This window comes from Lagenorhynchus albirostris, chromosome 13, assembly GCF_949774975.1.
Source record: "Lagenorhynchus albirostris chromosome 13, mLagAlb1.1, whole genome shotgun sequence".
Taxonomy (NCBI): Eukaryota; Metazoa; Chordata; class Mammalia; order Artiodactyla; family Delphinidae; genus Lagenorhynchus; species Lagenorhynchus albirostris.
In genome coordinates this window covers 68094881-68105589 of record NC_083107.1, presented here as the reverse complement: position 1 = coordinate 68105589, position 10709 = coordinate 68094881, and the positions used below count along the sequence as shown (strand labels likewise).

The 10709-nt window shown below is 41.6% G+C and overlaps 1 protein-coding gene across 8 annotated transcripts; it reads right to left on the bottom strand.

Annotated features, from left to right (window-relative positions):
- Window positions 1-198: 198 nt before the first annotated feature.
- Window positions 199-10670, bottom strand: SUPT7L (SPT7 like, STAGA complex subunit gamma). 8 transcript variants are annotated; one of them, XM_060169667.1, is made up of 7 exons: window positions 10408-10670; window positions 9568-9658; window positions 9012-9101; window positions 8232-8850; window positions 4451-4775; window positions 3301-3538; window positions 199-1729 (listed from the first exon to the last, which is right to left on the bottom strand). In XM_060169667.1, exons 4-7 carry the CDS (start codon window positions 8642-8644, stop codon window positions 1467-1469), a joined length of 1239 nt encoding a protein of 412 aa, XP_060025650.1. In that variant the 5' UTR covers window positions 8645-8850; window positions 9012-9101; window positions 9568-9658; window positions 10408-10670; the 3' UTR covers window positions 199-1466. The 8 variants fall into 8 exon arrangements, with proteins under 8 accessions (XP_060025650.1, XP_060025646.1, XP_060025649.1 ...); XM_060169663.1 differs by having other exon boundaries at window positions 9012-9658; XM_060169666.1 differs by having other exon boundaries at window positions 8232-9101.
- Between the last annotated feature and the right edge of the window lie 39 nt (window positions 10671-10709).

Sequence of the window (10709 nt, the reverse complement as noted above, 5' to 3'; positions counted from 1 at the left end):
AGTACATAATAGGTACTCAACAAATGTTTGCTAAGTGAATGAATTAAACACTAGGTGGCTAATTTATGGAAACTGACCACCTGATGTGTACTTTCATCAATAAATAAGCGAAAATGAAGCTAAGCCTGGAACAGGAAGGGTTTAGATAAATGTGCCAAGGATGTACAATTAGCAAACTTATAAATGATCTGGTAACAGTTTAAATTATAACCTCATTTTGTTGCTATTGCATTCATATTTATTCTCAGTGCTGGATATTTAAGGCACTCAGTGATGTGGGCCTTGATTTCTGGTCTCCACTAAAGGAGTGCTCTAACTTTCACAAGACTTGTATTCTGCACCCCCAAACCAAACTTCAGCAGTATTTAACATGCACACATTTGCTAATTACTCCTGATTATTCCAGTGCTACATCATTTACTTCATAAATACTGGTCGAGACTATCAGATGCCAAGCAGGGCAGGTACTGCTATGGATGAGTAAGAGCAGTAAAGTTGTTCAAGACATGATGTAAAGCAGAAAGGTGCATACTGTTACCCTTTTGGCGGCTGCCCATCCAGTAGAAACACAATGTGCAGACAGAATTCTGACAGAGGAATGGACTGTTCTCTGATGGCCAAGCAGATGCAACAAATGAAATAGGCACAAGCCTGTCCTTGGACAGGTCCTGTTTGCTTCATTCACAAAGGAGAAAAATGAAAGGAGCAACCAAAAAGCGTACATGGTGAAAATATAAAAAAAAACTGAGTGGAAATAAAAAAATAAAGATGGTGGAAATACATGGAATAAGTCTAGAGCAGAAGAAAATATGTGGCTGAGATAGTAGAGGGCTATCTGAAAAAGCAAAAAGCCTGTTTACCACAGACCACTCTGACTTTATAGGCGACCTCATGGGCAGCAAAAACAGTTTGAAAACAAGACTACTGATAGATAAGCTATGCAATGTTTAGCTATTTCCTATTAGGTATTAGCACTGGATTCCCAAGGACTTCGACCAAAAATGAAGCAAGTTAAAAAAAAATTGACATCTGATACCAGCATATATTTACTTGTGAGTCTATTCAAGCACAGCTTTGAGGCTTAACAACATCTCCATCTTCATAATATCTCTGCAAGGTAGGTAAAAGCAGTATGATTCTTCTCAGTTGTGCAAGAGAAACAGCTCTAGAGAAGCTAAGTCACTTGTCTAGTCACACAGTAGATGTCAGGGACAGTGCTTTGGTCTCTGGATTACCATCCCAGTGTCATGATGTCTGTGAAAGGTAGCTTGGTTGTGGAAAACTACAAAAACTGGAGGCAAAAGGAAAAAGCAGACTTATTTGGTTAAATCCAGTTCCACTGATATCAGGAAAATCCACTGTGTTTAAGAATAAAAGTCAAATCACTGTTTATGGAAACGAATTAGAATACATCAAGGTTTTCTGTTGGGTCTTGTAGGTCTGGAGAGAAACTCTCCCTCTTTGCCTTATATTTTCCTCATCCTCTTTTTACAGCGCTGGTTGAAAACAGGGGAGGACCCCATGAGGCTGTCAGTGGAGTGGGAGCCGTAGCTGCTGTCTGAGTCATCAGGGCTCTGGGGGATCCCAGCTTCACTCATGCCTGACATGGGCTCCTCGAACACATCGCTGCCCAGCACGCCATGCCCAGAGACGTTGCCTTCTTCACTCTCTTGCGGCTCCATTTTCACGTGGGCCAAGTTCCAAAGAAGTGAAGCATTTACTTCTGTACCTGGGAATGGAAGAAGAATGTAGAACTAACTAGCAGTAAGAAAGGCTGGAACAGGGCTTCCCTGGTGGCACAGTGGTTAAGAATCCTCCTGCCAGGGCAGGGGACACGGGTTTGAGCCCTGGTCCAGGAAGATCCCACATGCCGCAGAGCAACTGAGCCCGTGCGCCACAACTACTGAGCCTGTGCTCTAGAGCCCATGCTCTGCAACGAGAAGCCACTGCAATGAGAAGCCCACACACCACAACAAAGAGTAGCCCCCTGCTCGCCGCAACTAGAGAAAGCCTGGGCACAGCAACGAAGACCCAACACAGCCAAAAATAAATAAATAAATAAAATAAATTTGTTTAAAAAAATCTATTAAAAAAAAAAAGGCTGAAACAAAGTAGGAGACATGCACCACCCAGGGCCAACTGATGACCTTTGAGGTCAGTTTTCACTCTGATTCTCTACTTGGCTGGAGAATATGGTGGTTATTCTCTGCTCAAACAATTACCAACTCTAAGTATCTTCTTTTCCACTTCCTCACCCTCCTTTACCCCAGCTCATCCACCTCCACTTTCCCTAAACTAGGGAAGTAAAACTATGCTCGTGGAAAGATTCATGGTTCAAAGGCAGGCACAACCATGGGCTCTTAGTCAGGTGTTACATTGGCCTGTCCTTTTATGGGGCTGTCTTGTTTTCCTGCCTTGTGTTTGGGTCCCTGGTCCTTTCTCACGTTATGAAAAGTTAATGACCAGTACGAAATGCTGGCAGCTGTTCCCAGACTGCTGAAAAGAGACATGACCCCTACATCTGCAACAATTTCTTTTTGGCTCTCCTGCCTCTGTGTCTTCTAGCAACACTGTTCTGTGGTTATTACGTGTTCCATGGTGAAAGGCTCTCTGCCGAAAACTTTAAAAAATGTGGCCTAATTCTGTTTAGGCTACACTGAAGGACTGGCTATTTGCATCATTTGTGCATTGATGACATGACAATTTATATTTGTAAAGAACTGAGCGTCTAGACTAATTTGCAATCTAACTGACTTAGGGATCAAGTCATCTAGTTCTGAAGGTAATCACAGGGTCTATCTGGAAGAAGAGGCCAGCTGCCTGTAACTGGGTTGCCCTATTTCAATTCCTTTCAGTTCCAACTTGTTGGGGGGTACTTTAGCAAGGAACCCCAACTATTCAAACATCCCTGAGCAATTAACATTACTCCATCTATCTGGAAGTTGCCTTAATCAATTCAGTACAAGCAGCAGGAAAGACCAGAATACAGAGGACAGGAGGCCATCTGCCCACCCAGCTAGGTCAGCTGAATTAACTCTGGTAATCACTTATTGCATCTACATCCTAACTAGAAATAATTTTAAAGAATGTCTGTAAAGCTCTGCTAGTCCTTTCTTCCTTAATTACAAAGAGAATGTTGGTATCTGTAGATCAGTGAAGCTATATTCGTTTTCAGACTTTCCATTCTCCTGCCCATCCCCACTTTTGTTCTTCCATCTCCAGAGTTTGAATCCAAAACGCAAGAAGTACTGAGACTGGCAGATCTCCCAGAATCAAAATGGGTAAGTTGTTTTCTCTTACTTGAAGCCTGTGGTGAAGCCTCGACCTCCAGGTTAGATGGGAAGCGTTCACTCTGAGCCCCAAGGACTCCCATGGGCAGTGACTGGTCTCCAGAAGCAAGGTCAGCCTCCAGTTCCTCACTGACAGGGAAGGTGATGTCGCTCACAGGTTCCTCCTTGATCTTTACAGGTTTAGTGTCCTCTGTGGCCTTCTCAGGATTGACAATCCTTTCATACTCTTCAGAGAGCTGCTTACTAATCTGTTGGCAAGCAAGAGTCAATTTTCCAAGTTAAAAGCAAGTTGGATAGTCAGCTTGTGGCATCCATGGAAAAGCCAACAGAATATGAATATGCATAAAACATCACTGCCAAAGGAAGGAATGTGAGTTTGAAATTCGTAAATGGCAGAGACATGTAAAGAATATCTGTTTAGCAGAGAATGTGTATGTCATTAATTAAAAGGTACATAAAGGTGAAAAATATTTAGACTGTATTATATCAGAACTGGGACAAAAGATCACATTTTTAGCTATAAAAATTAAGATTTGACATAGGTACCACAGGTGGATGATGAACACTGTAGGAAATCTGGGTCGCTTAGCAAAGACAACTGGGTGTTAAGAATTCCTTACCATATTTTAGATTTGGGGAAACCGAAACAGTGAACAAAATGCCTCAGGCCACAAGGGTTGAAGAGCTCAGATATTTCTGTTTCTAACCAAAAATGGTGTCTCCCCCACCACACTCCACCCTTGGGCAGCATCACCTCACTCTGTTTTGTTTTTTTCTCATAGCACTTAACGCCATCTGAAATTATTTTGATCATTATTTGTTTACTTGTTTTTGTTTCCCTCTCAACAAGAGTGCAAGCTCAAGGAACTTGTTAACTGCTGAATCTCATAGTGCCTGACTCACAATAGGCACTCAATAAATATTCGTTGAATAAAAGCATGCTAACCACATGCTATAATTTCACTGACTAAAGGAGACCCCTGAGTCTGGCCACATCAGTGATGAGGCCAGTGGAACACAGCCAGGGCCGAAGAGGAAAGCAGGGTAAGTCCACTCTGTTCCAAGACCCTGTACTCTGCACCCTAGAGCAAGTGTTAGGGATCCTGCTGGACACCCCTAGATTACACATCTTTACCCACTTCTCCTCAGGGTCCTCTCACCTGCAGCATGTAACTGTGATAGTCCTTGATGCGGTGCTGCCAGAACTTCTGGAGGGAGAGCACGCTGCCAATACCCACTTCATGGAAAACCTGCTCCATCACGTCGGGGAAGGGAGTCTGCCCCAGCCGGGCCTCCTGATCCACAGCAAAGCGCAGCAACTTGGTGAACTTAAGACAATACTCATGTGCCACATCAGTTAGGGTCTCCAGGACACTTTCGTTAGCACACTCAAAGCCTGCGTGGGCTAGGACTGTGGCCACTGCCTGGTAGAGGAGCTGCCGGCAGGAGTGCCAGCTGAGTTCAGTCACAGGTTCCCCTTTTCCACTGAAAGCGGAGACATGCTAGTGTTATTAGTGCTCTTGCAAAGGGGTGACCTGTCCTGTCTCCCTAGGAAACTTACAATCCCAATCAAACCACCGGCTCAGCTTTCCAGGGGAATTCTAGGCAGGTTACATAGCCCAGTGCCATCTTGTTGCTGTCAGGGCATGTCTCAACAACCCACAGTCATATCCCTGAGCTGCTCCAATTACATAAAGTTTGAACAGGCAATAGATGCCTGTAGTAAACAGTATAAAAGGGTATCTAGTGAAAAGGAAGTTTCCTTCTCCTTATAACAACTGCTGGATTTTGATCACTTTTAGGATATGATTAATTTTAAGAGTATAGCTCAGATACTGCTCAGTGGTGCTCTATTTCACCAGAACATAGGTTCCTCACATGCTGGGCAATATATGGACTTCTAGAAATTCACAGTCCCAATTAGGAGATTCTTATTTAACTACAACAGACCATTTGTAAAGCTGGGAAAGGAACTCAATTTTATGAAAGCAATTTAAAACATATATAGCTTACAAAGCATTTTTATCCTGTTTTATGCTGTGAAGAGGGTAGGGGTCCATATTTCTTCATATTCCTATCCGGCAGGTGAAGAAAATGAAGTTCAGAGGGGCTGACTTGCCAAAAGATTTTGGGTATTATTAAGTGATAGAGCTTCTGCCTTTAGATCCCATGTTCTTAATAATACACTGTTTTGCGCCTAATCACTATGACAAAGATCCTAATCTTTCCCAAACAAAATAAAAAACCTCAAAAAACTGTCTGGTCTCCTAAAAATAACTTTTAATGAGCTCCTAACAATTTACCCGCTCTCCCGAAATTTCCTATCTTCTGCCTCCCTCTGACAAAGTAAATAGATAAAAAAAAGATAGGGTACAGAAAATTACTTTTCCCTGGTCCATACTTGGCATGCGTCACCCTGTGCTTGCTGTACAGAGTGCCTGAGGAGCTGCACACCCATGCTGCTGTTATCTGCTCAGTAGCAACTACTGTAATTCACATAATAATTGGAACACAAGAAAACCAACTGCCTAATAACTTTTCATTCACTGTTTGCATCATCGTTTCCCATGGCCAGTCTCTCTGGACCAAAAGCTAAAGGCTTCAGAAGTGCCTAATAAATAGAGCTAAATCAGTATTGCTTTGCTTAATATGTGGACCCATTTCAAAGGAAAATAATTCTTCCCATACCCCCATAGCTGATGCAAATTATTTTTGTACGCCGTTTCTTAAATATGTATAAAACAAACTACGTTTAAACTTCTGATGTTCACAGAATCTTCCTAACAATTAAAATTAGAAAATTGTCACAAAAGTACAAATTCTAAATAATAGCATCAATTTAATATGAAGGACAATATTATTTTGTTAAAGGTAAATTGCTCTCAAAATGTAAACTTGGTAAACTTGTAAACTTGATTCCCACAATGTAAGTGTGTTGAAGTTAGGCACATCTATACTAACACGGGGCAAGCATGTAATGACACAGTTCTCCCTCCCTTTTTCACTATTCCAATGTCTTCAGAGCCTTTGATTAGACAATACACCATGACATTTTCTGGCCTTCATCTGGCCCAACTGCAAGCCTTACTTAACAAGTCTATTTCTGTTCTTTTCTCATTAGTTTGGGACAATTAAAATAGTAGCAACTATTATCATCAATAGGCAGATGCACTAAGTGATATACAATATTACTTATGTAGTATTTTTGCCAACATTTCATTTGAATCTAATCTTGAGGAAATAATCAGCCAATCCAGTCTGATTTGGGACAGCCTACAAGTGACCTAAACTCTTAAAAAAGATTAATATCATGTATTATAAAAGGGGGAAGCTATTCTGGCTTAAAAGACACTAAAGAGGCAGAGAAAGACAAATACTGTATGATATCATTTTTATGTGGAATCTAAAACAAACTAGTGAATATAACAGAAAAGAAATAGACTCACAGATATAGAGAACAAACTAGTGGTTATGGGGGGGGAGAGGGAAGAGGGGCGGGGCAAGATAGGAGAAGGGGATGAAGAGGTATAAACTACTATGTATCAAATAAATAAGCTACAAGGATATCTTGTACAGCACAGAGAATATAGCCAATATTTTATAATAACTTTAAAAGGAGTATAATCTATAAAAATATTGAATCATGATGTTGTACACCTGAAACTAATATAGTATTGTAAATCAACTATACCTCAAAAAAAAAAAAAAAGACACTGAAGAGGTATAACAACCAAATGCAATGCGTGAATCTTTGTTAGGTCCAGGACTGGGAACAAACATACCTACAAAAGATATTTTGGAGACAACTGGAGAAATCTGAATACAGACATATTAAATGATAGTATTTAATTAGTGTTCATTTACTTTGACGTGATAATGGTTATTGGGATTGTGTAGGAAATTTCCTTATTCTTAGGATAAGCTGAAGAATTTAGGGGTGAAAGAATGCTGAAGAATTTAGGGGTGATATATTGCAATGTCTGCAACTTTAAAATATTTGGCAAAAAAGGTCTTATGTGTATATGTATATATATATGTTTGTATATTTGTGTGTAAATGTGTGTATATACACTTACACATACGTGAGAGAGAGAAAGTAAATGTGGCAAAATGTTAACAATTGGTGAATCCAGGTGAAGGGTATTTGGGTGTGTGTCATACAAAGTTTAAAGTCATATTTAAACTTTTCTATAGGTCTGACAAAGTTCAAAATGAAAAGGAAAAAGTAATTATTTGGCACCAAATGCAAACTTTCACACCGAAACCTAGTAGTAGCCCTAGGTTATAAGGCAGTCATTCAGAGGACCTGGAGCAGGGCTTCTCAAATTGAAATATACTTATGAACATTCTGGAGGTCTTGTTAAAATGAAAATTCTGATTCAGCAGGTCTGCATTTCTAACAAGCTCCCAGGTGATGTTGATGTTGCTGATCTTGGACCGGATTTTGAGTAGCAAGGATCAAGAACATTTTTCTATTATTATTTCTTAAAGTATGTTATCAAAATGAAAATACACAATTAAAAATTCTTGTACAGAACGTGGAGATCCCTAATAGTATGAGAATAAGTCCATGAATCTCATTTTAAGGGCACTGAGCTAAACCCATATTATACCTTTTAATGAAACAGAAGGACTAGACTCTGAGGACTATGCGACCATGGCCTATTTTACAAACTAGTGTAGTACTTACTCCTAGTAAAGTGCTTGGCACATATTAGGCACTCCATAAATATTTGCTGCATCAGAAAATAAAAAAATAACAGACTCTGGATTCGGAAGATCAGGGTTCAAGTCCTAGACTTCCCACTAATTACCTGAGCAACTTTGGCCAAGGCAATTACTCTCATCCTCAGTTTCCTCCTGGAAATGTGATTACCTGCTTAACACAGTTGTTGGGAAGATATTTTGAGAAAAGTAAGATATAGCAAAGCCTTGCCTTACCGATAAAAGTCACTCTCTGGGTCACTGTGCCGGATGTGGAATGGGGCGCTGGGATTCTTACAATCTAAAGGAAGGAGGTCATCAGGAAGAGGAGGTGACCCAGGGCACGACGGAAGAGGCTCACTCTCTTCGGTCTTTACACCTTCTGTCTGTTGCTGGTTCTGGGCCTGAGCTGTGGCAATGAGGTTACGCAGACGTCGGTTGTGCTGGATCAGCTGAATGGTATGGATGGTGAGGCTGCATGGCTCTGAGGGGATATCCAACATAGTGGGAGGCTTGGGCTTGTTGGCTGAGGGTTGGTGCAGGGGTGGGTCATGGACTTCTACCAGTCGGAACTCCCGAGGGAGCAAGTCAAAGGAACTTCTGTTGGTCTGGCTTGATGAGATTGGTATCTCTCCCCAGTATCTCAACATTTTGGAATAAGAAAGGAAGAGCTTTCAAGTTAAATATAGATGATATCCGAAAAGCAGTGTTTTAAAATCTCTAGCAACTGCAGGTTATGGGCTTCTGTAGTGAAAAATATGAAGTCTAGCCAGTTATTTACATAAAAAGTAGGCAGTTCAAGACCACTTAGAAAAATGTCAGTGTCAGCAACACTGTAGGACCAAGGATGTTCTCCCTGAAGAAATTAAGAGAAATATAACTGTTAGATGCCAGTCATCACAATCACACACTAGGACAATTCTTACTGGACTGAACCACAAGGTAGAGTTTGGGTCATCAGTAGATTAATAGCTGCAAGAGTATCGGGGGCTATAGTGTCCATATTTTCCATCTCACCCTACTAACTCATCACGAGAACTGCCATCATACCCAGTCCTGAACGATTTGCAAGGCAAGTACTTCTCAGAGTATCTTGACACATCTGTCCTGGATTAGTAGGAGAAAAGGGAATAGAGTTAAAGATAGGAAAAGGTGGTTCTTTTTTTTTTTTTGATGCAGCTTGTAGGATCTTAGTTCCCTCGACCAGGGATAGAACCCAGGCCTGGGCAGTGAAAGTGCCGAGTCCTAACCATTGGACCACCAGGGAATTCCTGAGGTGGTTCTTAATTTGTGAATGCCAGGCATGGGAACCTTTAACTGGTCCTGGTGGAAAAATTTATGAACCACTAACCTAAACGGTCTTATGCATTCAACTTGACGTATACAGGGAAGAATCTGAGATATCTGCTGTCTCCTAACAAATATCCCTTCCTTCAGTCTCTCCTTATATCTAATCTACTCTCTACAGTAATGCTAGAATTAATATTTTAAACTCATTGCCTATTGGAAAAAAGTCAGTCAAAATTTTTTTGGTTTACCATTCAACAACGTTTACAGTCTGGCTTCAACTCACCCTTCCAGATTCATTGCCCATATGTCTCTTCAAATTCAACATTTACCGAATGCCAGGTATCATGTGAAGAGATAAAGACTAATGCAAGATCCTTACCCTGAAGTGAGGGAGAAAAACATAAAAAGGACATTTCAATATTAAAATGTGTGGTAAGAGCTGTTCTAGAGACACAGACCTGGTGCAGTGAGAAAACACAAAGGAGGAACTTCCTGGAGAAAATGATCACTTTAGATCTACCAGTATCAGACTACTCAGGCTGAGAATGCCATGCATTTTCACAGCTTAAAGATGTGATCTCTGCCAGAAATGCCCTGACACCCACCACATCCCTGGCAGACTTGTATTCATTCTTAAGTATGGCTTAAGTCACCACCCTCTATCACCTCCCCAGTACAACTCCCTTCATCATATTCTCACAGCACTTTGCATGTCTCCATCACAGCATTTATCCCTATATTTAAACTAGTACTTATCTCAATTTTATTCTTCCATCTAGCTCTCACAACTGTGATCTTAGTACAGTGAGTGCCTACTACATGCCGGGCTTTGCCTTTACTGTTAATTCCAATCTCCCAACTTCTCTATGAAGTAGATACTATTATTACCCCACTTTGCAGATGTGGAAGCTGAGGCCTACTGTCTTGCCTAATGTCAGAAATGGCTGAGAGGGAAAATCAACACGGCCAGGCTCCAGGGCCTGCACTCTTAACAACTACACTATGCTGCCTCATTAATTGGTTTCGGAAAGAATAAAAGAACAAACGAATAAATGAATGAACCAAGTGACAACAAAAATCGCCCTCTCCCCTAGCTTCACCGAAAGGAGCACGAAGGACAGACACCAAGCACAAGCAATGCCCAAGTCCCTAGGGGGGGCTCCTCCGTCACCGTCAGCAGGCGCAGGCGCCAATCACAGGGTCCTGGGGTCCCCTAATGCTGGGGCAGCCATGACACAGGGACATCTGGACCTGGACCGAGGCAAGGAGGCTCCACTATGGACTGCCACGTCGCAGGTGCGGGGCTGGGCGGCTGTACGATTCCGAGAGGCCCGAGACAAGGGTCGCGTCAGGCCCGGAAAGCTGGTGTGTTGATTAGTGATTCAAGACTGCCGGAAGCGCTTCTTCTCAATCAGGCGCTGCCAC